Below are 25587 nucleotides of genomic sequence, written 5' to 3'. Positions count from 1 at the left end.
CTTCATTGTGTTTTTTTCAGGCAGTTTGTCACCTCTGGCTTGCTTTTTAGCGATCTAAGTATAAGTATTTTTCTGCAAAGGCACTTTGTGACAGAATATAATCGCATTGAAGTGAAGCTAATACGATCTTTTGTCTGCATTAATTGACAATATGATGCATTTAATGCACCCATATATTCACATCAAAGCTGTTAAAATGATTTAGCTTGACCTTGGAAAGCTCTTTGACTCCTCTGCCGTGTCGTTACAGCAGAGCCGAGACCCGAACGTCAGTTCAGACATGCTTTTGCTTTTACACTGATCATGTGGAGATCGATACACTCGATCGATCTGTGTTGTGGAACAAATGAAATTCTCTCATGGGTGTCTAATACAGTCTTTATCTTAGGCACACACACACACAAAAACGCCTTGCAAGTGCAGACATAAAACCTGAACCTAAATAATTAAATGGTGCGATGAAGCAAATCAGCAAAGATTTCATATTTAGGTATTAACATATACAACAGCCCTTAAATTGCACCATTTGCACCATATTGACTCCATTCATCATAACATACTATACAAAATATAGCAACACTCAGTGATCTGTGGGGTCCAAGCACCTTTTAATAGATCACCCAATCAGCTAATGGCAATTCAGTGTGTTTTAGTGTGAGAAGGGTGAGAAACAAATGGTCTCCTGTAGCAGGAAGAGTTCTCAACCATTTGGCATTCAAAACAAACAGTCTTTACTCTATTTCACTTTTGTTTGTCTTTTTAAAAACGTGGCAAAGTACATAAGGATGAGAATAAATATAAAGGCTTAAGTGGCACTTGTTAAAAATAGCTCACTCAGTGGTCAGTTCTTGCCAATACACACAGGAATATGTATATAGAATGGCAGAGAGTCTATAGATAACCATATTGTTCAAGGTTTGAGACTGTAGTTTAGAGCTAAACTTGTAGTAGAACACCGACTGGCTGATGGTGGCCATATTGCGATCATTATAATCCACTCATAACTTGGAATCTACTTATAGATCAGCAGAATGATGCCGTACACCAAATGTAAGCCACATCGGCCTTAGAAACGGCTTCAGAGAACTTCAGAAACCGAACTTATTGAGGCGGTTTTCGAAAGCTGTGAATGACGACAGAACCCAGGCAACATTTAATTGAGAGATCGTCAGTCGTCATTGTGCGACATCACAACACGACGCGTGTAATGCTCGCTGCTCTATACACATATTCAAAGATGATACAGTCCTTTCTGGGGTTCAGCATCAAAGTGCTGAACTCCAGAATTTCTCAATGGCTTCATGGATCATATGATTCACAGGCTAATATGCTGAACAGATGAGACCGCTCAGATTCAGAAAACGTTCGTGTGATCTTCATCTTGACGGGATTAGGAATGACAACATAACCCAGACGATTCCCTTTGATCCGATGGGATGACCGAATCAGGCTTCGCCGAGGTGTTCTTGTGCCAAATTAAACAAAAAGCATCGCCTTTAAACTTTGCAGCCAGGTTTAACTGGAGACAATTTAACCCAAACAACCGAAAACTTTAGTTTTCCATTTCTCTAACCTCATCCATCTCTTCTGTTTTCCAGCCTGTCCCTCATTAGTCTCCTGTAAGGCTGGTTCACACCTCATTGCCACTTCTATTCACTCCTGTATTTGGCGATAAGCCCCCTTAGAGGGTCAATGGGACCCTTTTTGGTCCGCCTGCTTGCTCCCCAAAGACTAAGACTCTTGCTAATGGACAATTAGTTAGATTTATTCCAAGGCTCTGCCATTCGACATAATAAGCTGCAGGAACCACTTCCTCTTCTTAGAAAATGCACCTTTTGGGCTTGTCAAGCATCTGGTCATGTGTTAAAGCGGGGTGGGGGGTGGGGGTGTATGGGGGTTGCTTTCAGCTTGTGTGTTATCACAAAATGGTTTGAGCTGCTTTAAAAAATAAAATAAAATTACAATTGTTTACACCTCTAGGGAACAATTTGGTTTAAATAATTGAAAGTCTTGCCTGGAAATCCTTGCGTTTCCGTTTCTGAGTAAACAAGCCCCTAGGCTTTTTCTTTTAAGGTGTGAGTAAAGTGTTACACAGCTTTGCTTGTATGATGGCAGACTCCTTCTTTCTGCTTTTTACGGTGTTGTCCGGGAGGTAAATTTGATGTCAGCTGAGTTTTAATTGGGTTGTGAGCGCCAAATCCAGAAAGCCTGTGATGTCACGAAAAAGCGTGGAAAACAAATAAATAATGTTTGAGTAGAGAAAAACAACCTGTTTTTCTCTGTCTTGCGGGTGGGCTTCATACTTCCTGTTTAACGACTTGTTGTGAGAGTGTTTTTAGCATTAAACACACCATTCGTTCGATGTAAAATGCCTGAAATCCATTATAAACCCGGGGCAAGATGCGCAATTTGTTCAGACACCAGTGTGGGTTTAATAGCTTTTAGAACTTTTATGATGTGAACACAAACTGAATTAGGGATGTGTTGAATTCGTACACACACACACACACATGAAATAACTTTGTTCATCTGATAAGGAATCCAGGCAACAAATAGCACCAATTACACCATAACCTTCATCAGTATTTAAAATGTCCATGTCTATTAATTACAATATCACTTTCCTCCTGCTTGTGTATGTTGGCAAGGTCATCTTAGTCCCATTTCCTAATGACAATATGCAGCTTGGAACACTACTGCCAATTATCCGGCTCCCATTTGGCAAACATCTAATCCAAGGGCGATCTACAGCTTGTCGTAAGTGCTGCTCTCCCAACGCTGGAAAATATTCACGAACCCAGAAAGGCATTACGGCTACAATTTCAACCTTTACTGTAATCCAGATTCGCAGACTTAGAGGGCTGAGAACATTTGCTGGCTAATTAAAACGACAAAATGAGGAACGATCGTGTACGTGACTTCATGACAAGCATCCAAACTAGTAAGAGTTTACGTACCAAAATGCCTAGCGGCGAATGATTAAAGCTTCTCTTGATGGTTCAGACTATGATTGCAAACTACATCCATGTTTGGGCTCAAGCCAAGTCTGATTGGTGTCTGAAACAAAAACATGGGGCTACATCTGCTGGAGATCTGACACGGCTTTGTTGGCTTGACCCTCTTCCTGGAAATGTCTAGTATCTGAAGGTTTTAAGCTAAAGCACAAATAAGCTTTTTTATATTCTTGGGTTTTACACATGTAAGATCTGTTCAATTTGTTAGAGCATACACTGTTCATTTTCTTTACTCAATATGCTCATGCTTATGCCTTTTTTTTTTAATATCCTGAATTCTGCAGGTCAACAGCTACGTGTCTATAAATCTGATAAAGAGTTTACATTTGTCTAACCTTTACCTTGAATCAAAAGCAACAACCGTCGATTAAAGACGTAAGCAGAATCTGGCTATTGTATGTAGTCACGGGTCTACCGTTAGAGGAGCTTCATCGTATATATTATATGACAAGTTATTGCTGATTTAGGGCAAAAACACATTCTTGACACCTTCGTTTATGAAAGAATTGTTTGTTGTTTGAGAGATCCTGCATGTTTTTTGAGGGAAACTTTAGAATTAGTGTGTAATAAACAGTTTTGGTAATCTTCATGAAGGCTGTGAATAATTTTGGAGTTGACTTTAGGATAGCCAGTGAAGAAACAAGCCAGCTGCCTCAACAAGGATTTCTTGGAGTTGACTTTAGGAAAGCCAGTAAAGAAACAAGCAAGCCGCCTCAACAAGGATGTCTTTCGTTTTATTTATTTTTGCACACTGTTAACACACCTCTATGATTCAGTGTAGCTGGATAACATGCCCCGTGGTTTCTAATAGCTTTGTACCACAATGCCACTACCTGTATCTGTGTTTATTTACTGCTCTAGATATTTGGATTTGGATTTCAAACCCAAAGTGGGTGTGGCCTAAACAGGAACAGACAACTGTGCTGCAAGAAAACTCTAGAAATGAAGAAAAGTCAGCACTGTTAACCCCGAGCTATATCTCCAAAATATAAACAAACCACTAATTTAATTTAAACCGGTTCAACTCTAACTAGCCAGTTACTAAGGACCTGCTTGTTTGTGCTGCATGAAAATAAAAACCTCCCTGCTAGTGTGACTTTTTTGGATATCGGTCCTGATGCACACCTCTGATCTCAACCAGATGGCATGTTGCTTTTTGGCAAGCTTTCTGGGTTAAAACCCCTAAAACATTACATTTGTATTTGCATCAGTATATAAACGCTGCCTCCCTGGTGCTTCCTTGAAAGTGGTATTTTGCCAGGTGTGATGACGTCATTTCGCCACAGCCTTCCTCATTAGGGATAATTTATCATATTTATTATATGTTTCTATACTTCTGTAAAGCTGCTTTGAGACAATATACAAATAAACTGAACTGAACTGAACTGAATTTGGAATATGACTAGCTTGCTCTGTCAAAGTGTGTCACCACTCGATCCCTACCGGAGACAAGATTTGTACTGCGCATGTGCGAAACAACCCATTATATTATTAGTAGTATTATAAGGACAGTATTATAAATACCTGCCGTATAAATAATATACGTTTCGTCATACTTCGGTCAAATTTCATATTTCACACAAAGCTACTTAAAGCTGTTCTACTAACTTAAAACCCGTTCGCAACACATTACTGAACAGCAGCTGACAATAGCGACTAGGCTAGTTTACAGTAAGCTTTAGAAACATCTCTAATGTTGATGATTACCTTCCCAGGAAAAACAACAACAACAACAGCAGATTTAAAATGGACAAAACATTCATGTAATATGCGCATTATTCCACATTTAACATTAGCACCGTATCTGTATAATCAAATGCCCGCGAAATACCACACAGTGTTACAACTACAAAACTACAATCCCATAATGCACCTCCTGTGCCGGTGAAGAAAAAGCGCTGAGGTGAGGGAAGGGTTGGGGTTAGTGTGACGGAGGAGGGTGGTGGTGGTGGTGGGGGGCGTAGGTTTTTAAATCAAAGCTTTGCAAAAGCAAACGCGCGCGCGTGCGTGCGAGCGGGTGAGCGAGCGGGCGGGCGTGCGCGCGCGCTCTATAGCTTCTTCTTCCCAGCGCCGTAGTGGAGCCGCACGCGCGACTCTGGAATCTCCTCCTTCCTTCTTGCCGTCTAACCCCCCACCATCCCCCCCCCCTCTCCCCTCTTTTCGCACCGCGGTGGGGGAGGAACGCGGACAGGAGGAAAGTAACGCAAAAGAGAGAGAGAGAGAGAGCACGAGAGCACTCCGGGATGCAAACGTGAGAGTTTTTCGCTTTCTCCAGTCTCACCGAACACGGAAAAGAAGACTTTTCTTTATCATTATTATTATCATTATTATTATTATTTTTTTTTTTAATGTATCTGCGTACTAGTTTTAAAACCGGATACTTTGAAGCGGATTTACGATCAAAGAAGCGGTAAAAGTTTTTTTTTTTCTTTTTTCTCCTCCTCCTCCTTTTCTCTCGCCTTCTCGCGCGGAGAGCAAACCGCGTCCTGAACTCAGAGCAAAAAAGAAAAGAAAAGAGGAAGGAAGAAAAAAAAAAGCACGGGTGGAATTCTTAGCAGTGGAAAGGTATAACCTGGCGGCGCGAGACTCCTGTTGGGAAATCTTAAACCAGTCTCTAAATCCAAAAACTCTGGATTTGCGATAAGAATTTTCTCTCCCTCTCTCTCTCTCTCCTTCAGTCTCAGCTCTTTTGCTTGAGAGAGTTTCTGAAAACAGATACACAACGCACTGGTGTTGTGGAGCGGGGTTTTGTTTGTTTATTTGTTTTTTTGCTTCGAAACCGAATAGAGAACAAAAAGTAATACGGAAATAAGTCACTTCAACTATTTATCAACAACGCCGGTGAAGGAAAAAAAATTATTACCTTCCAGGGAAAGGTGAGTACCCCACGGGACATGTTTATACTAATTAAATGCTCTGGGTTTGTTTTTGTTTTTATTTATTTATTTATTTGATGCAATACTGTTGTTTTTGGTTAGTTTTCATGCCCGAGAGATACATTTTCAGTGCACAAACTGTCATGTGGCGTTTGGTGAAGTAGAAAAATGAGCACGGGCTTGTGTGTGTGTGTGTGTGTGTGTGTGTTTACTTCATCTCCTTTGTGCTATAGAGAGTAGTTTAGACTCAGACTCGAAAGGAAACGCTGCCAGAACTTGAGCTAATTTTTCTAAATTTTCTCCCCCTCAGGCTGGAGGTCTATAAAAATCTATGAACGTATTTTTCTTTATTTCATTATGCCAGAACAAATCAGCTAAAGTAATATTTCACTGGCATTGTTAAATGTTTGGGAAGTTTTTTTTTTGTTTTGTTTATTTACCTTTTTTGAAGCAAATACATTTCCATTCCCAAGCCTTTGTGCATCCTTTGGAGTTCTAAACAGAATGTTACTAACTTTGTTGCACACTTGATGCTGATGATGATGATGATCTCCATAGATGTGGTTATTCTTCATGTTTATGCTGGGATTTTTAATACAGAGTGTCTCTCTCTAAGCTTGCTGTCTGGAATGTTCTGTAGCACGACTCTGGTTTGGTCCTGAATATTGAACGAATGTTGCATTTGTTATTTGGAGTCCAGTTCACCCTCGTACTTTGACAAAAGTCGTGATGAACAACTGCTTCAGGTCTTGGATTAGTTTTCAAGCATCCACAGATAAAATCCCTCAGGTACAGAACGCAGCCGTGGATATCGGAGTTTAGTACCTTTTCTTGTTTAGATTAGGTAGTGCTCTCGCCGTCCAGATAATAGAGCCATCGTCAGTCTGTGTAGTTTGGAAGCATGATGTGATTTGTGAAACAGTTTGGTGCAAATGAGAGTGACAGCAGGTGTACTGGAGAGACAACAGCAAGACCACTTTCTAAAAGGGAACGGGTTTGCAGGCACAGATAATTCCTCTCTCCTTATCGTTACTGACTGATTTGTCTTCAGTTTTGAGTTTTGTTAGGGTCCTTGGGACTACTTGTACCATAAGGCAGTACCTGCTCACAGTGGTAGTCCAGATCCTCCAGGAGGTTTGGTGTGTTTCCCATCACAGTTACAGGAGCATGGAGGAGATACCAGGAGATGGGCAATTACACAGGGCTGTAGAAGGGCAACAGCCCAGAAGCAAGACCGGTATCTGTTTTTTTGTGTAAGGAGCAACAGGAGGAGAACGTATAGTAGTGGTGTGCTTGGTTCTGACCAAAAATGTCAGAAACAGACTCATGCCCTCACAGCTTAGCACCATGATGATACTAAATGGTATGTGCCAGAGAGCACCAGAATTGCCAGGTTTGACATTCGCATCTCGTTCTCTTTACGGATGGGAGCACGTGTGGCATATCTGGATTTGTCCTGGGGAACATTAAGCTACATGCAACACCATCCAGCATGACCAGTGTGAGGGCTCCTCCTGGCGCATGCTAATGCCCAACCTCATGTGGCTGGAGTATGTAGGCAATTTCTGGATAATGAAGACATTGATGCCCTCATGTTCCCCAGAACTGAATATAATTAAGAACCTCTGGGAAGTTTTGTATCAGAGCATCCAAAGCCACTGAGTAGCACCAGGAGCTCACTGATGCCCTGTTCCAGGTGTGGGAGGAGATCCCCCAGAATACCCTCTGCCATCTGGTCAGGAGCATGCCCAGACGTTGTCCACAGGCACATGGGGGCCATGCACACTACTGAGTCACCTTGATGAAATCCATGCAAGTTGGATCAGCCTGTAATTTATATATATATATTTTTTATTTATTTTTTTTATTTTTTTATATATTTTTTTTTCTGAATTCAGCTCTCAGTGAGTTGATGATTTTGGTTTCCATTTACCTCCATCAATTTGTTCTCAACTAATTATACCATGTACATAAGTAAACATTTTCTACATGGATATTTCGTTCATTGAGATCCGACATGTGGTTTAAGTGTTCTTCCCTTAATGGCGGCGTATTATACAGACAGTGCGACCGGGCTAAACTTTCTCACGCTAGAGTGGTTTGTTTTTTTCCCCCCGTCTGTGTGCGTTTTTTGCGACGGCTACAGAGACGCCGCCGTGTTTATTTGAAGGCCTGCAGAGACTTGTAGACTTCCACATGTCACAGAACGCAACCTGTAATTCATCCACATTCATCTCGGATTAATTCTGTTAAAGGCTGTGCATTTTCAAACTATCATCTCCCTCCCTTATGTGCCCACACTTACTCCCTCACTACCACACACACACATACACCCTCCCCCATCTCCCCATTCAGTGTCCTTAAAAACTTTGGCTGCCGATGAGTGTCCATTGAAATGCGCAGTAAAAGCGTTCATGGTCAATTTCCACCTTGTGCCTCGGAAGCAAAACAGCTTGAACGCCCCCAGACGTGATCTCAATCTAATGCAAAGAAGGGCCGAAAGACAGAGTGCGCAGAAAATCGGCATTATTTTTGTCAGTCGAAGCAGAAGGTGCTTGACCGAAGTTTTGGCTGTGATTCAAATCCCAATCTCTTAATGCATGTGATCTGATCCATGCAAAATACATTTCTGCCTCAAAAATATTTAATTCTTGCGTATATGGAAAGAGCGTACGCGTTTCTGGCCTTCAAGACTCTTGTGTAAGCTACATATTTTTTGCTTATTAACTTTAAGCAAAGATCAGAGTCTGTCTGCGTCTATAACTGCTATCTTGTGATCCGATAAATCAACATGCTGTGAATGGATAAAAAGTATGAGTTCATTAAAAGACTGCCAAACTGCTGTGGTGTAAAAGGAGGAAAGCTAATCAGCTATTAGTTACTAAAAGTAACTAATCAGCTTTGTGGTGTCGCAGTAATCTAGCATGATATCAGGCTATATCATACCTCCACACTAATTGTTGATTGTTTTCCAAGATGGTGTTAACAGCTCTTACATCTACCACAAACAATCATCAGCATCTAAACTAGTTGCCATTTGTCTGCTTCAGTTTATCTGAGTCACGAAGGGCAGATGAAAAGTTTTCAATATCTGATATTTTTTAATGACCTTCAATTCTTTCGGCAGTTTCGACTGTTTCTTTTTTTGTTGTTTTTCTATCTTGACCTTTGAAACCGAGAACTGGAGCTAGCCTTGTAAAAACACAGCCGTTTAAGGCCATAATTACATCAATTAGTGAAATTGGAGGGCAGATTGCTGCACTAGCTGGTCCTGCAGGATTTGGCCAGTGTTTCTTCAGCGGCACCTTCAAAGCGGGTCAGAAGTTCACAGGCGCTGCACCGAAACGGTGCTCTCGACCTGGAAATTGAGGAAAGTCTAGCTCTACTGTCTTTTTCTTTTTTTCAAAGAAGAATTAGGACAATGGTAGTGTATAATTAAATGCCATCCATCATGGCCACCTTCTTTGTCTACATTCATAGCAGACATTCAGCAGAAGGGTGGATTTCAGAGGGCACAACAGCTTGTCTTGCAGCAACTCGCGGTGTGCCTTTCCACAGCTCCGTGATTCACCTTAGGGTAGAGCTAGGCTAACTGTACAGCTTCCTGTAAACTCGATGCTAATCAGGTCTAGCCAGCTTCATTTTTAATTGGTGTGCGGAAGGACAATTGGCTACAAAGTGATGCAGTTTTTTTCGGATAAGTTTATTTTTTGTAGCACTCGAGCCTTTAGTTATTTGTTATTTGTGCAGTCTCAGAACAGAACAGAACAGTTCTAAATAATTCTGAGATCTATGAAACAGCAAGCCGTGACGTGAACGTATGGCTCTCTGAGCTAGTTCAGTTAGCTTGCTTTGCTAATCCATGAGACGTCTAACATCTGTTCTTACGGGAGAAGATTTACAGAGGCGTCCAAACGGTGCACTAGAAAAGGATTCACCCTATCAGCAAGAGGCTATATTTGAATCCCACAAAGTGGAGGAAATTTAGCCATGCTGTCTGGGTGAAATGGATGGTACACTGTCATCACCTGTCAATCAAAGCAACACAAGCTCTCTGTGAGCTCCTAGAACCTGTAGTAGGGTAGATAAACGGACGCTTTCCTCAGAGTTACGTTTCTGTGTAGTTGAACTTTGAAAGAAAAAAAAAATAAAGAAATGACACAAGCAACTTGTTGCTTTACCATCGGGAACATGAGGCTATGATTTGGCTGAGAGTCCAAGACCACATAATTGGCTCTTCCCTCTGGGTGGGAAGGACCCTCCTTTCTTGTCAGTCATAGCACAAGCCAGTTACAGTGCCTGTAATTTCACGTTAGCGCTCTCCTTCAAGTGCGATCAGCTGCCAGGCAGCGCCACATTTACTGCACGACTTCATGCCCCAGTCTCTCTTCTCATATAGTCCGTGGTTATATCTGTCAGATCTTCTTGTCTGAGATTCTGACCAGAAGGCCACGTTCCCACCGAACATTCTTTTGGGTGGAACCGCGCAATGGAGTGTGTGGTAGAATAGGACAGGAACGATCCACCCTCTAATTTCTGGGGCTGCCTGGGAATGGAGCGGCCGGCAACCCTTTAAAAATACGTCCACCTTCTTCCGATACAACGCGTAAATAGCAGGCGCTCCGTGTGACCCAGAGGATCAGCCTGTGCTTTGGATATTAAGCAAATGAAACACATGGCAGTAGTGCAGGCCTGATACAGGAGTGGCAGAATAACTTATTGGAATAGTTCAAAAGCAAATCAGTTATGCACGAGGCACGAGAGGTGAAAGAAAAGTGAAAGTCAAGAACATCGCCGCAAATGCACCAGGACCGTGACTTTTACTGCTGCCGGACACTGTAGGAACACACACACAAAAAAACCTGTTCCGCACGGCTAGTAGGCAGCGATAATGAGGGTGTGTGCGCCTTGGCCCCCGTTCCCCTCCGCCGATCACAGTGAGACGACATCCTGGGCTCCGTTTAATTAGGGGTCCAACCACTCCGCTTTTCACTCTTCCGCTCCGATCCTGCATCGGCGTGTGCTTTTAATGAATAGCCCGCTCTGTTCCACAGCTTGCAGGAGTTGCCACTTGTTTGTTTACACAGACGGTAACAGGAAACCCGAACTGCGCCCGTTTAGATCGGTTGCAGTTTTCTCCGCATGTGGGCCAGGAACAAGCGAGATATGGAAAGATGGAAAGATTGTTGCCTACAAATATGTGTTCAGCTGTACTGCTTTCTAATGTGTAAGGGAATGTGTTGGGAACTCTTTCAAATAAGCAGCAGTGCTTTCAAGATAATGTAGAGTTTTGTTTGTTTGTTTGTTCCCCCCCCCACACACACACTTTTTCTGCAGTCTCCTGTCTTGGCTCTTGTAGAATAATCATGTTCTCTGTCTAATCCCCAAATACCTTTAAAATGTTTAGGTCGGAAAACATCCGTATTTTTTTGAGCCTTCGGGGTGTTTTTAGAGGCACGGAGAAAATCCGTGTCAGATTTGAGCTTCGATTCGGAGTAAAATATGTTCATATTGGAACAGAAAATTAGAGCAAATTTGTTTTGGAGAGGAAAGAAATTACATGATGCATATCAGACCTGATGGTCAAAATGCTGCCTGTTGGGTTAGGGTTAGCTGTCCTTAGCTGTGCTGTGTATGTGTGTGTGTGTGTGTTTGGCTGAGATGGTGCGAACGTGACTGGCCGTAAGCTCCTCTCACTTCCGAGTGTCTGGCAGCAGACAGGAGCTGCTGGAAAGGAAGTTCATTCTCTGATTTACACAGACACACACACACTTTCCTGTAGGGACCATCCTTTTACTCTCTCTCTCTCTCTCTCTCTCTCTCTCTAGGCTCCTGCGTTCAGTCGTTTGACCCTCAGGCTCACAGAGGGTGCTTTGGCAAACCCTGTAGGGTGCCATTATTTTTTTTTTTTTTTCCCCCTCTTCTTTCATTCTCCTGCAGTCGTAGCATTTGTTCGCCAGCATTGTCCTCCCAGTCCCGGTGAGGAGCAGCTGGAAAGGTGACGAAATGCCCGACGGAGAGAATTTGCATAAACTCCAAGGCAGTGATTAATACACAAATGACTTTTGCCGCATACAAAATTGGGGCTTTTGGTTTCCAGAGTAATTTGGGATTGCTTAAAGGACAACATGAGACTTTCAGCTGCCTTAGAGCACGATCAGATTCGAGCACAGAACTCTCTCACTCTCTCGCTCTCGCTCTCTCCCTCTCTCCCTCCCTCTCTCTCTCTCTCTCTCCACCCTTCCTCCAAGTTAATGGGTGTGTTAGTATAAGAGTGAGTAACATTTGGTGAATGAGCTCCGGCAATCAATAGGACAAATGGTGTGTTGGGTTCATGCGGGGATGGGATGCACTCTAGCACTGGGTGTCTTTGTGTCTCTGTCTGTGTTCGGTTTTGAGTCAGCATGTAGGAAACCTTAGTCATACACTTTTACTGTAACGTTCAACTTCTCGTCATCTTATAAAGGTGGTCGAGTTTGCTCTTTTCTCCAATTGTGATTGGTCAGAAGGTGTTGGATAATTTTCTGTAAGCTCTGATGTGGCACTTATTCTAGTATGTAATTGTATCTATAGTAACAGCTAATTCACAGGGACTCGTATAGCTGATGCTTCAGGTAATCTAAACCTATTTAAAAACACGCGTATTGATACAAGTAGACGTTTACATAAGGCTTTTGTGGGAGCTTCAGAACATTGTTTTTTTTTTCCAGCACATGAGGCTTTAGGACAGAGGCGTGTTTTGCTTTGCAAATGTAATGTAATCGTGAGAGAGAGAAGAAAAACATTTTATAGCCTCTGTTTTGTAAGGAATTAGAAGAACTGACTAGTATAAACGTAACTGTAAATGGATAAAAAGTACTCGGTGTTGTTTGTTTGTAATTTTAAGGCAAATTGATAAAAATGCCAGCTTCACCAAGGTGATGCTCGGACAGCATTACAGCATGTCCCAAGGTGTTTTATTCCCTACTTGCAGCCTTTAGTGCAACTTAGTTATATAGACAAAATATCTCCTCTTCAGCTTCCAACGTGAGAACCAAAAATTCCCACTCCTTTTTCTTATTGTCACTGGAACGTCAGCAAATCAGAGCGCGAGCTGGAATCCTTGAGAGCTTTAGGGATGTGTTGTTCTATATAGCCACGCGGTAAGAGTTTGTTTTTGCCGCAGTAAAGGTTGCACGAGGTTTTTTTTCTTTCTTTCTTTTTTTTTTTTTATCACATCGTAAATGCTCAGTCACTCTGTCTCTGCTGCACAAAGTTCTCAAAGCACCGTCAAAGCTACAGCGCCGTTTCCGAAAGAGCGGTTTTGGATTTTACTGGAATTCCAGGACTGTGGTTGTTGTCTTGGCTTCAAGCCCGGGCTGAGAAATGCTCAAGCTGGCAGTGTGGATTTTTGTCCAGACTGAAGGACATTTTTATTTTTATTTTTTTCTCACTCACCCAGTGACTTGTGTTTAATAAAAATGACTCTTGTTTGCTGTGTCATTGAATTCTCCTATAGTGTCTAATACAGTGTGTGTGTGTGTGTGCATGTTTGTGTTAGACCTGATGTCCTAGCTGTGTGTATGGAGAGCTACACCAGGCAACGAGCTCTGCTGTAGAGGAGCATGATGAAGAACACAATGAAGGTCATGCTGCTGCTGTTCTCGGTTCTTCTAACCCAGCCTCTGCAGGGCCACACCAGGCCGGCCAGCCCAGAGCAAGGTGAGAAACTTTACTCTTTTCTTTTTTTTTTTCCCTACTCTTCTATACACGTGCTGCCTCTTCACCACATGCACATAGTGTTCTTGTGAAGAACAGCAAAGAAACAGTTGAGCTAAATGACCACTTTAAAATCTAAATGACAGACTATAGCCTTATTTAAACTTCGGTTTGGAAAGTTTTCCGGACAGTCGGCAGATCCGAGCCTCGGATTTCCGACACGTTTCGGCCATTTTGGATATGAGGAAAGTCTTTACAAGGTTGTTTGCGGGTTGTTGTTTTTTTTTTCCTTACAGCCAAACTTGCAGTGCTCCTGAGCAGTTTCTTCTATTCCTGTATATGTTTACTTCATTATTAACACAGAAAAGGAACGGACAACACAATAGACATGCCTTTTCAGCAGCACTGGGTTGGGATTAGTAGTCCCGGCTATTACAAAAAAAAAGTAGCCATGGGCTCTTTAAAAATGCATGGAATCAAATAGTGAGTCATATAGTGAATCATTTTGATGAGTCAATTAGTAAAAATAAAATACAGTTTTAAGGTAGAGCTCCTCTTTGAGTGAGTCACGTAGAGAAGACACTAAAGGAACTTTGTGTCTAATTCCTTAAGGTTTAAAGAGCCATGTACTAATGAATCGAATGACGAGTAAAGTTTACATCTAATACTCGCTGTCAGGCTCCGAAAGCATAATCGGTGTGTTAGTAAATCGGTGACGAGCCACTGAGTTCAATGTTTAGTTCAAGTCTAATACTTGTTTTTATTGAGGTCCAGACATCATTTGACTGTAGGGAGTTGAATAGCAAGTGGAACAGCGAGCGAGTCACCGATGGAATTTCATGTCTTATAGTCATTTTCATGTCCATTAGTGAATAGCAAGCCACTAGAAATTCACATCTAATACTCTTTTTTATTAGGTTTAAAGAATATCTACCAATTTATGTGAGGACATCATTCAAGTTGAAATGTCCAGAGAGCATGATTTGTGTCTTTATGTGCTTTTCCAAAACAAGACCTGTGTGGATCCCTGAAAGAAGGAGCAGGTTAAACCTAAACTCCAAACTTCACACAAAGACGGTGCTAGAGAAGTGAACGAGGGAGGGGGCGAGAGAGAGAGAGGGAGAGAGCGCGAGCACCATGAAATAAAATCCTGAAAAATGTGTCTCTTGGCAACATTCCACGGTGGTGAGGGCTGCTGTCTCGCTCGCAGGTTTAAACGTGCTCCACCTTTGCACTTCTGTTTGGGAAAACCAGTGTGGCCCTGGGGCAAGACAAACACCACACGTTACTATTGCCATACTGTGATAAAGTGCAGTATATCTCTCTTTCTCTCACTCGTCTGTGTATCTAACTCTCTATCTGTCTATCTGTCTCGCTGCCTCTTCTGTCTGGCTTTAAATAACCCAGGTTTGGGAGGGAGCCAGTATACAGGGGCGTGTAGTTGTTGCCATCTCTAGCCTCCAGGTACGCAAAAATATCTCTCCCCCTCGCCTTTTTGTCTCTCTGTACTCCTTTTGTAATGAAAAGGTATTTGTTGTCAAGGGAAGACTCGACTACCAGGAAAGCTATAAATTACTGCATTTTTTTTTTTTAAAAAAGGAGAGGAGACAGCGAGCACTCCACCCTGTGGCGGTATTCCACAGCGGAGATCGTGTTTCTGGGAAAGACGACCCAATTTTCTTTCTGATACGCAGCAGAGAGATATATGAATAAGCGAGGCCTAGATATATCCTCTGAACACACCGAGGACATTTCAGGAAGTCCAGGTAGGGTTAACGCTGGGTCAGCCAACGAGAAAATAAAAGCCGAAATATATTCAGCGTGATGAGGGTCTTGCTCTTGCTGATTGTCCAGCGCCTTCGGGGACTCAAAAAAAAAGGAAGAAGGAGTAGAAAAGCTAGAAGAAGAGTCTGAATGTGACAGATTAGCTTTTAACCTTCTCTGCTACTCCATCACCAAATGGTCAGGCGTGCTGAGGGGCCCTCTTGCCCCTTTTCCTCTCTTCTCCTCCCTTCTTTCTCCCGTCACGGTAAATGGCAGTCTCGTCCCGCTCCTCTCCCGATCCCCCATACACCCCACCCCCCGCCTCCCCATCCCCTCGTTTCCTGTGGAGTGAATGATAGTTTCAGCTGTCGACGAGTGGCCTGACGCTGCGGCATTTGTGCGGCTTGTCCGTCTCCTCTCCAGGAAAAAACAAACGAAACCAAACACTAGGACCTCGGCAAGTGCCGTCGAAATACCATCTTCAAGCAATCAGCAGTTGTAATCTTAGCAGCTTGTGCTTTTCATTTCCTTTGGAAAATAAATGGAAAATATCCAGAAAATCCATTTCTTTCTATCGGCAGAAGAATCTTGAATTTGAAGTTTACTTCGATTTCTAGGGTTTTTTTTAACCTTTGAAACCTGTGCTTATGTAAATGGTTTACATTTGTAGATGAGGTTTGGTGTGTGCAGGCTTTAACCCTTCCACAGATGAAAGATTCGGAGCCACTTTACGTGGGCCGGCGGAGCCGTGCATGTATACAGGGTCTACTGCATCTCAACAGCATTTGAGGATCAATCCCCTATAGGTTGCTTTGAATCTCGGCTTACTCCTTCTGAGACTGGAGCTCAGTCAAAGGAAGGAGGAAGAAGTGGAGGGATTAGCCGTCGCAGGGCTTATGGCGTGTTTGTGTTTCCGTTGTGGTGACGGTGATGTGAATTAACGAAAAGACAACGCGGCTTTTCAACAGTTTACCGTGGGCTTAGCCGTCCTGTACGTCAACAGGCTTTTTCAGTGTTTCCTAAACATCCAGGAACATCAATATTTTTTTTTTTGCTCGCCTCACTCCTAACACTCCTGTATGAGTTTTCCTGGCGGTTCAGGAGGATGATTGTGTGGATGCTGGCTTAAACTGACTTTCCTGAAGGTTGAAGAGTAGAGTTAAGAGCTAGTAATGAGAAGCCTGCTTGTCTCCGGTTTGCTCCTTTAACTGATTTGACTAACGCGCTGTTTAGCTAAAGCTCACAGCTCAGAATTTCCAATCCCGACCAGAGGGGGGGGGGAACACAAAATTAAACACCGTCTCAGTGTGGAATTGCTAGACTGAATGTCAGGAATGGGCATCAACCCCGAGTTATTCACAGGACGTTACATCAACACGGATGCTCACAGATGCTTCGTGAGAAGCACAACTTATGCAATAACAACTATGATTTTGAGTTTAAACTGATTTAAGATCAATGTTCATTATTAATTTACCAAGCGGACACTTGGTTAAATCTGTGACATGCACAATATACTAGTCATAAAAATCAAAATCATTTAACGATGAATATTTAATGGCTACAAAATGTATTTACCTCTCTTTAAAAATATTGAAAACTATGTTATAAAGAATGTTTAAATTGTTAAATTATGTTATAAATTATAAAGAATGGAAATATAAAAATTAACAAAATTACAAATAATTCAACACTGAAATAAGGAAAAATATATACATTTTTAAGTTTATTTATTTTAGGATTTATTCATTTATTTTATTTTATTAATTAAATATTTTTGTTTTATATCCACTGATTCCAGCGAGTATATAATAAAATAAATAAATAAATACAAGTGTAGTAATACGATATCACAACAACGAAACGTGATCTTGTGAACAGTTACAAAATGCACAATACACCTCGCCCTGTCCTGCACCACAGTACTCACTTCTCACTAACATTAGCTAACTTTAACTTGCCGCTAGTTCTTTGGCCGTGTTTTTACTGAACCCGTATACACTTCTTAACTTGTAAACATGCAGAAGCTTAAAATGACACAAGAAATCTCTCACTTCCGAGTATTCAGTCTAACTCCGCATAAATATCTTCGAAGCAACAGGTAGTTGCTTTTGCTCGGACTGTTACGATGGTCCTGCTTTCATTTTGTTTTTAATTCTGGAACAGATTAGTTGAAGATGGCAGTTCAGTGTAGAAAACTGATGCCTGATTTGGCAGCGGTGTATGGAATGTTTTGTGAGTGTGTGAGAGAGTGTGTGTATGTGTGTGGGGCTCATCCATATTTGTGCATAGCGACCTGCTTACATTCCTTTCCACTATTCCCCCTTTATTTGGAATTATCCCTCTCTTTATATCTCTCTCTCTCTCTTTCTAATACACACAGTCTCTCGGCCTCTATGGAGATGGGGACGGGTGGAGACCGAGGGAACAATAGGTGTGATTCAGCAGGACAGGCTGATCTCACCCCCCCCATACCCCTTTTACCCTGTGTGTGTGCGCACTGGTGTGTGTGTGCTGGTGCGTGCTTGGGTTGTGATTGTTTGTAGAACTGCAGCCATTGTGAACAAATGTCATTAGCATCTATGGCTTGATGGAGAGGTGTGTGTGTGTGTGTGTGAGGGAGCATGAGCAAACGGGGGCTGGGAGAGCCTTCGCCCCCATTTGCTTTATTGTCTCATGGTGAGAAGAGATCTCCACTAATCAAAGCAAGTGATAGGTGGACCTGTGGAGATGATCAGAATTGCTAATCGAATTCACATAGACATGCTTTCATTCTTGTTTCATGATTCGTTTTTAGCAGTATAATGAAAATCTGAAACAAAATGAGTCCATCTGTCCGAATCAAAAGTCAGTGCATGTTCTTTTTAACAGAACTGAATCATTTTGGACCGATCATGAATTGAATCATATGTGCTGAATCGATTCGAATCAGTCGTGAATCAAATTATTTTTCTACTGATATAATATTCAAAAGCCAGGCTTTCTAACCCAGTGCATCATTAAGTCCAGTCCATCACCAGACTCAAATAAGAGGCATCTCTCTATTTCTTGGTGTCTTGTTTGTATCCTTTTCCTTCCTTGTCTTTTGGCAACGAGTTCAGCTTCCTAAAGGAAATCCCTTTGCTCGTGTTCTTTGTGCTATTGCTTCCTATTCGGACACCAATCAAGCCTGTAATGCTGAAAAGTTCTCTGAACCTTTTGATGTACTTCAAGCAAAATAATATAATATACACGAGAAAAAAAACCCTTCCCGTCGTGATTGGATATCGTTTATTCAGTCACTGAAGTGGGAACGAGGAGATCGGCCGTTCCCGTCGAGCTTTTTTTTCCCTGAAAATATGGCCTTTGATCCGACTTAATCCTGCGGTGGAATCTGGAGGATCGGTTAAGTCAGGGAGAAGACATGCAGCTCGGAAAGGGCCTTGGAGAAAGAAGAAGAGAATCTCCAAAAAGTCAGTTTTTCCATTACAGTGTTATAATCAGTTATTGTTTGAGATCCAGAACACACAGCGAGGAGTGTTTAAGATTTCCAGCAATCTCCTTTCCTTTATTGGTTTAGCTAGTAATGTAAAGTTAGCGACATCTGTCTGGTGACGCTTGTACTATATTACCTTGTTTCATACCGGGTTGTTTCTCGTGTTATTATATTTGCGTTGAGATCCAGGAAGGAAGCGTATCTGTTAACGCTCACTTATCAGCTGCTCTCCTGCTCATAACGTTTTCATTTCTGCAGCTCTGGCACAAAGGTCATTAGTTGACCGTATAGTTTCCTGTGTCAATAAAACGCCCGTGCGTCCATCAGGATGACCGAATATGAAAATCTCTCGTGTGAGGGTTATTGCGTCCTCGGTTATTGCCCACATGGCTACTGATAGCGCTATGGGGCATTTCTTGAGTGCTTAGTAATTGACCTTATAAAGAAGTGAGAGAGATCCTCATTGTGGCACTGTGATGGAAATGTGTACGGTGAGAGGAATTTGCGGCTGCTAGCAGTCGGTTTGTGTGTGTGTGTGTGTGTGTGTGTGTGTAGGGCAAAATGGAGAACTAAACCACAGTGGCTGGGTTCTGCAGCACTTCAAAGTGACACTGCTTTTTACAGCGACTCTTTTATGGCCTGCCTGTGACCTGGAGTAATAGCATGAATGTTGACATAGGCTTATCAACTGAAGGGAGGGAGGAAAAAAAAAAGGTTATTAAAAGGAAAGAGGGATGGAATGAAACATTTTTAAAGAAAGTTACGAGCGATGGAGTCAACACAACACAATCTTGATCCGTCATTCAGCTTCAGCTCCTGAGTGTCCTCACTTTTTTTTTCTTCTTCTTCTTCCCCCTTTCTCCCCGTCTCTGGTGTTTTTCCAGGGTGAAGTTGAGCCCCATAACCATTCTGTTCCTGTAAGGATTAGTAGACTGTTCAACAAGCAGGAAATACCTTAACCGGGCCTTACTGGGGTCACCATGGTTACTTTGCCCGAGAACCTGCCGCTACAGGCCTCTAGACTTTTCTCTCTCAGTCTGTCTGCTTTGCTCGCACTCACCCTTTGCACGCTTTGTTTGCAGCGTTAATAGTACTGACTGAGGGGGCAGGACCGCTGCATTGTCACTAGCCAGCAGGGAATTCTGGATTCGTAGGCGTGACGTCGTCTTTCATCGGACTCGACCTGACATATGTTGAAAAAGTACAAGCTCTGCAACGTGTCGTTAGGGAGAAGGGAAAGCCTCTTTTCATCATAAACATCATCCTATTAACTCGGTTTAACGTTGCCTTCCTTAGCAGTTTTGCGGGCATTTCTGAAGAAACGTCAACTCACAATGCGAGCTCTGTCCCTTTTGTAACTCATTAACTACATTCAACAAACTCAAGGCACCGCAATTGAATTAAAAAAAAAAAGTATTAAAATTTCCATTTCAATACCAAACCATTTGGCATCTGAGCTCTTCTGAGATCTCACCTTGGCCTATTGTGATTCAAGGCGGAACAATTAGCATGTGACTCTAGTTTACAAGTTAGACTTTTATAAAGAGCACCGAACCAGAAGACCTCCTGCCAGGTACCCCTGCAAGGACCATTTGCCTCATCAACACCCAACCCCCCCTGGATCGCCTCACTAGCCAGAGAGATTTGGAAGGGAAAAAATAGCTTGTTGTTGAATCGGTGTTGTGTTTACCATCCACATGAAAAGTGGAAAATCTCACTCCTCTTCCACTCACCGTCGTCACAAGCGACAGGGGCTCAGGTGGCCGTGATTTTTTCCCCCCTCCTCATACACATCCAGCCCACAATTCAATTTCAGCTCCCTCTCATGATTGACCTGACAATTGGCCGTTGACTAATTCAAGCTGGGATTTGATTGTGCTGGATCAGAGCATCGAGTAAAGTTTTGATGGCAGGAAACCCAACAATGTGGGATTTGATAAAAGATCAGGAGGATGTGTAGAACCAAAACAATGTATATTTTATTAGATTTCCTCTATCACAAGGAAGTCGGTGTTGTGTGAGGACCTGGTGTTTTGGATTAATCTTGTGTATGGAATTCTTATGAAGAGCTAGATATAGAAAAATAAAAGCATATGACTCTTACTAAAAGTTTCCATATGATATGTGCTTAGAATTGAAGCAGGAACCTGCGACTCTTTTATAAGTAGTTCGCTCACAGAAGCTTCTTTTCCACTTTTTTGAATGATTAGAGGTTTTGGAGTTTGAAATGTTTGCTGCATGTATAATAACCCAGTTTACAAAGATCAGTATTATAAAGAAAATAAATATATATATATATATATATATATATAACACACCAATGGAAGCAAAAATCTCTAATTGGTTTTCATTCTTATATAGAATACAACTTTTCCTTATGATCTTGTTCCTTATCCCCCCCCCCCCAGTTTGTATTTACATTTGAGAGCTTTCATGTATGTTAGTTATAAACATGCTCAGAGATTACAAACGTAACGTATTTACAAAAGAAGCTTATTACAAGGTAAGGGTTTTCAGTGCTCTCACATCTCTTTGCCAACAAACAGAAGGTGCTTTCGTATGATTTACGGCGTCCAGTGGAAAGGGTTTGTGAAATTTTTATGTCTAGCTAACCGTGCCAAGATAATGTCCCAAGTGCGGTTTGAAATCGTTCTGGGCTTAATCGTACTCCTGTGAAAATTCCATTAGAGTGGTTTTGCTCAGATCTGTTCATCCCTACAAACGAAAAGAAGGTCTAGTTTCCCTGTCATGCTGGCTTTTTTTCCCTTCTCCTCTTCAATGTTCACCGTTTTATATGTCCACTTGTGTGTTTTGTGCAGTCGCCCTGTTGGAAACCGCAGTGTACACCCTGTACGAAGGAGATAAGCTGGAGCTGAAGTGTAGGTGTAAAGAAGAGCCTCAGGAGGTGAGCTGGACCAAGGACCAAGTTTCCCTCGCTGACGGGGAACACACTCGTCTACGCAACGGTCAGCTGGAGATCGAAGGAGTGGAACTAGCTGACTCAGGCCTTTATGGCTGCTTCTCCCGAAGCCCTTTAGGCAACCACACGGAGTATTTTAACGTCAATGTCACTTGTAAGCAAGACAGCGGTAAAAAAAAATTCCAGATCAAAGTAAATATGGCCAGTTTTGTCATATAACGAAGCAACTCATTTGCCTAATTTTTCTTGTTTTGTTTTAGATGCCCTGGCTTCATCTGAAGATGACGACGACGACGAGTCTTCTTCAGAGGAAACGAAGCAGTCCAGCAGCCAGAAGTTACTCTCTAACAGCCAAGAGCTATCGCGTGAGTGTGCCTGTCGCCTCTGTAGACCCATAAATATCTACACTGTAACATGAATGAACTCTAAAGCTGATTTACTGAGCCTGGGCGATGCATTTACACCGCTTGCTAAGCTCTTCGCATGGAGTATTTTTCAGTCAGGCAAGTAATAATGTAATTGTGGAAACTCATGGACTCGTCCTCTAAGCAGTCCTGAAGTATTCCAGCAGGATATTTCACCTCAGATGCTTATAGCAGGTCTGTGGAATGCACTAGACCAATCAAGCCATAGCTCTAGTCTCTAGTCTAGGGTTTCCTTCCATTTGGTGGATTGGTCTTGATGTGCTGAAGGATGGTCATTAGAGCTGGGCGGTATGGCCAAAAAATTGAATCTCCGATTGTTTAAAACAAAATTCTATTTTCGATTTTAAAACGATTATTTTTATTTAATAAAACACTAGAGACTATAGAATAGATTTTTTTAATTTTTTAATTTGAGCAAAAACAATATGAACATATGAACTGCTAATTTGGACTAAAAGTGCAAAATTACTTTCGCTGACAAGTTTTTTTTTTTGTTATTTTAGAAAAACAATAATCAGTACAACATGAAAACACACACACTTGTCCTCTGATCCTCGCTCTGCGACGCCGCGGTTTCTTCAGTCGGATTGAAGAACGCGCTGAAAGACGAGGAGGAGCCGAAGTCTGCTTTTCAACATCGACATAAACCATAAATTCGAATTAATTGATAATAACGATTAATCGCCCAGCTCTAATGGTCATTACGTATCATAAATCGTGCGCTGCTGGTGCAGATGATGCATTGGTTTTGTATGTTGACATTGATTTAATCCACTGATTTGCTTGCTGATTCTCCCTTATGATTGGTCAAAACACGCCATGACTTTGCGTTCGTCCAAACAACGGGAAAATTTGCAAGCTGCTTCTTCACCCCATTGACTATTTTCCTAAACAGCACACAATGTGCCTCACATTCTTGCGAATATTCTTTCGGCTTCATTTCATTGTATCTCTCCCCTTCTCCTTTTTCAGCCACAGCACCGGAGTGGGCTCATCCTGATAAGATGGAGAAGAAGCTCCACGCGGTTCCAGCCAGCAGGACCGTCCGATTCCGCTGCCCGGCCAACGGTAACCCGACTCCCACGCTCAAGTGGCTGAAGAACGGCAAGGAGTTTAAGAAAGACCAGCGCATCGGAGGCTTTAAGGTATTATTTCAATTGCTTCCTTACAGCGAATTAAGGATGTGTGAATGTTTTCTTTTGTTTCATTTGAATGTGCTGTGCTTAAGGTCGAAACCAGCGCAAATAAACAATACACTTTAATATTTTTTGGTATTAAGTCACCAATTTTTCTGCTGCTTGCCATGGTGTTTGGGCTCATTTTCTAATTCCGTAATTACTGCTTTTCCATTTCAACACAGAGAGGTACATTTATATATATTTAGAAAACCCTCAGAATCCTCTAGCGAGAATCCTCTTTACCGTAAAAGTGTAATCATATTCGTGTGCCTGAAGCTCACTCGAACGGAAGTAATTACGGCAATGTTTGTTCTTCTACCAGTAGCACAAAAGTGTAATGAGATAAGACTATGAGAACAGCTCTCGATGTGTAATGCATCACCAGGCACCAGGACTCGCTCTCCTCATTTAATTCATTTCATTTCACGGCATTTTAATATTCATCGCATCGTCTGTTTAGGTCAAATTTGTTCCTTCTCAGTCACAGCTTTCCATGCGTATGTGTGTGAGATTATGTGGTACATCTATGGCCACTGGTCAAATAAGGTAAAGGAGGAGGAGGAGGAGGAGGAGAAGTGTTCTAGGCAGTCGTTCCCCTGTGCAAAAATGCTACGCAATCAGTTTGCTTTGAGAAATAAACTGAAATTGCAATACTATTTTTCTTGCGATTCATAATTCCGTGTCGGATTCTGGGTGGCTGTAAGGGACAACTTTGAAATGTCCCTGAAAATGGCATCATTTCACTGTTGTTGTTGTTGTTATTATTGAAAACCACATTATTGAAAGCAACGAAGATCCCACACAGTTTTATTAAAGTCCCTTATAAAATAGTCAGTCAGACATTAGTCATGTTTTCCACTGGGTAGAGTTGGAGCGAGATCGGGGTCTCGTTTTAATCAGGAACATTACGGCTGCTCCTCCGTTTAGCCCAATCAGAAGCCTGGCTCGATGGTGGTGCCGCATTATAGCGGACTTGGCGTGCCTCTGTTTCTCATTGAGGTGTTCCCCAGCTGGGAGGCATTAGGCCTCTTCCTCCTCTCTCGCTCAACCCCACACCATACACACTTTACCATCTGGAGAGTGTTTCAGCCTGCCACAGTCCATCACACAAACGCTCACCTTCTCACACATGCGCATACACACTCCTGGATTTTTACGCACATACTTATGCGGCATATACCTTAATAGACGTATGCATGCGTTTTCATCTCGCAACGACAACCATGTGCACTTTTTGAAGATGTTTGGCGGCAGGGGCGCCGCTCGGGGAGGCAGTTTGCTTTTATGAATGAACCCCCCCCACACACACACGCCGTTTCTTCTAGTTGCCTCCCTTTTCTTCTGGTTTTAACAAGAGTCCAGCTTCATTGTTCAATTACATTAAGCATATGTTGAGAGGAAGTTAGGCAGACCATGTGTGCGTGTGTTTGTGCAACAGACCACATCTGGGATCCTGCAGCTGGAACTCCCATTTAAACAGAACCCTCAAAAAAAAAAAAAAAGAAAAAGAACCCTTTATCTTTCTTCCCTTTAAGTACTCGGTAACGAGAACAGAAAGTCATAAATTTCCTTTTTCGCTCTGCAGATCTGATCTTTGCCACCACTTTGAAACGGCTAGTAGGATAATTAACAGACGTTATGCACTCGCCGGCCAGTTTAATAAGAATACCCGGTCCCCATGCTTATTCATGCGATTATCCAATCAGCCAGTCATGCGGCATGTGGACTGGTTCAAGAAATCTATGGCAACTCAAATGACCAGGCTGTACAAACATGAGCACATTCGAACCTTAGGGCAGATGGGAGACGAGAGCAAAAGACCATGTCATTATTATTAGTTTTTAATGTATCGGGATGCTTTTCTGCTCACCATGTTTGTAACAAGTGATTAGTGAGTAGAGGTGGAGCTGACAAGAACTCATGAACTCATATAAAGTGTTTTGCTCTCTCTCAAATCTGCTTCTCTTTTGGATTTTTCTTTTGTTTTGCAACAATTTTGATAGTGTTGTGCATGAATATACTGGAAGATTCTGATCCTGACCTGCATGCATTGTGTTGTGTAGTGCTGGATAATTACTCAGGATAGAGAGCAGGAATACAGGTGTTCCTATTAAAGCAGCCAGTGAGTGCCGTAACATCTGAAATAATAAATGTTCTTCTTCTGAATTTGAATAGACTTCTGTGTCTGTAGAAATGATTTTTCCAGTGTAGTGTAGTTTAGGCATGTGCTGTTTGTC

At 42.2% G+C, this 25587-nt stretch overlaps 1 protein-coding gene across 8 annotated transcripts in view; it reads left to right on the top strand.

Moving 5' to 3' along the window:
* Window positions 1-5043: 5043 nt before the first annotated feature.
* The window catches only part of fgfr1a (fibroblast growth factor receptor 1a), a 33461-nt gene continuing 12917 nt past the window's right edge, over window positions 5044-25587 (top strand). Inside the window, exons 1-5 of one of the 8 annotated variants that reach the window (XM_058389067.1) lie at window positions 5044-5890; window positions 13431-13591; window positions 21647-21916; window positions 22008-22112; window positions 23145-23317. In XM_058389067.1, coding sequence (XP_058245050.1) covers window positions 13495-13591; window positions 21647-21916; window positions 22008-22112; window positions 23145-23317 — 645 coding nt within the window. In that variant the 5' untranslated portion in view covers window positions 5044-5890; window positions 13431-13494. The remainder of the gene's footprint in view (window positions 5891-13430; window positions 13592-21646; window positions 21917-22007; window positions 22113-23144; window positions 23318-25587) is intronic. The other 7 variants (XM_058389071.1, XM_058389068.1, XM_058389072.1 and 4 more) reach the window with 7 other exon arrangements.

Source organism: Hemibagrus wyckioides, linkage group LG05 (assembly GCF_019097595.1).
Source record: "Hemibagrus wyckioides isolate EC202008001 linkage group LG05, SWU_Hwy_1.0, whole genome shotgun sequence".
NCBI classification, from domain to species: domain Eukaryota; kingdom Metazoa; phylum Chordata; class Actinopteri; order Siluriformes; family Bagridae; genus Hemibagrus; species Hemibagrus wyckioides.
This window is presented reverse-complemented; position numbering and strand designations above follow the sequence as displayed.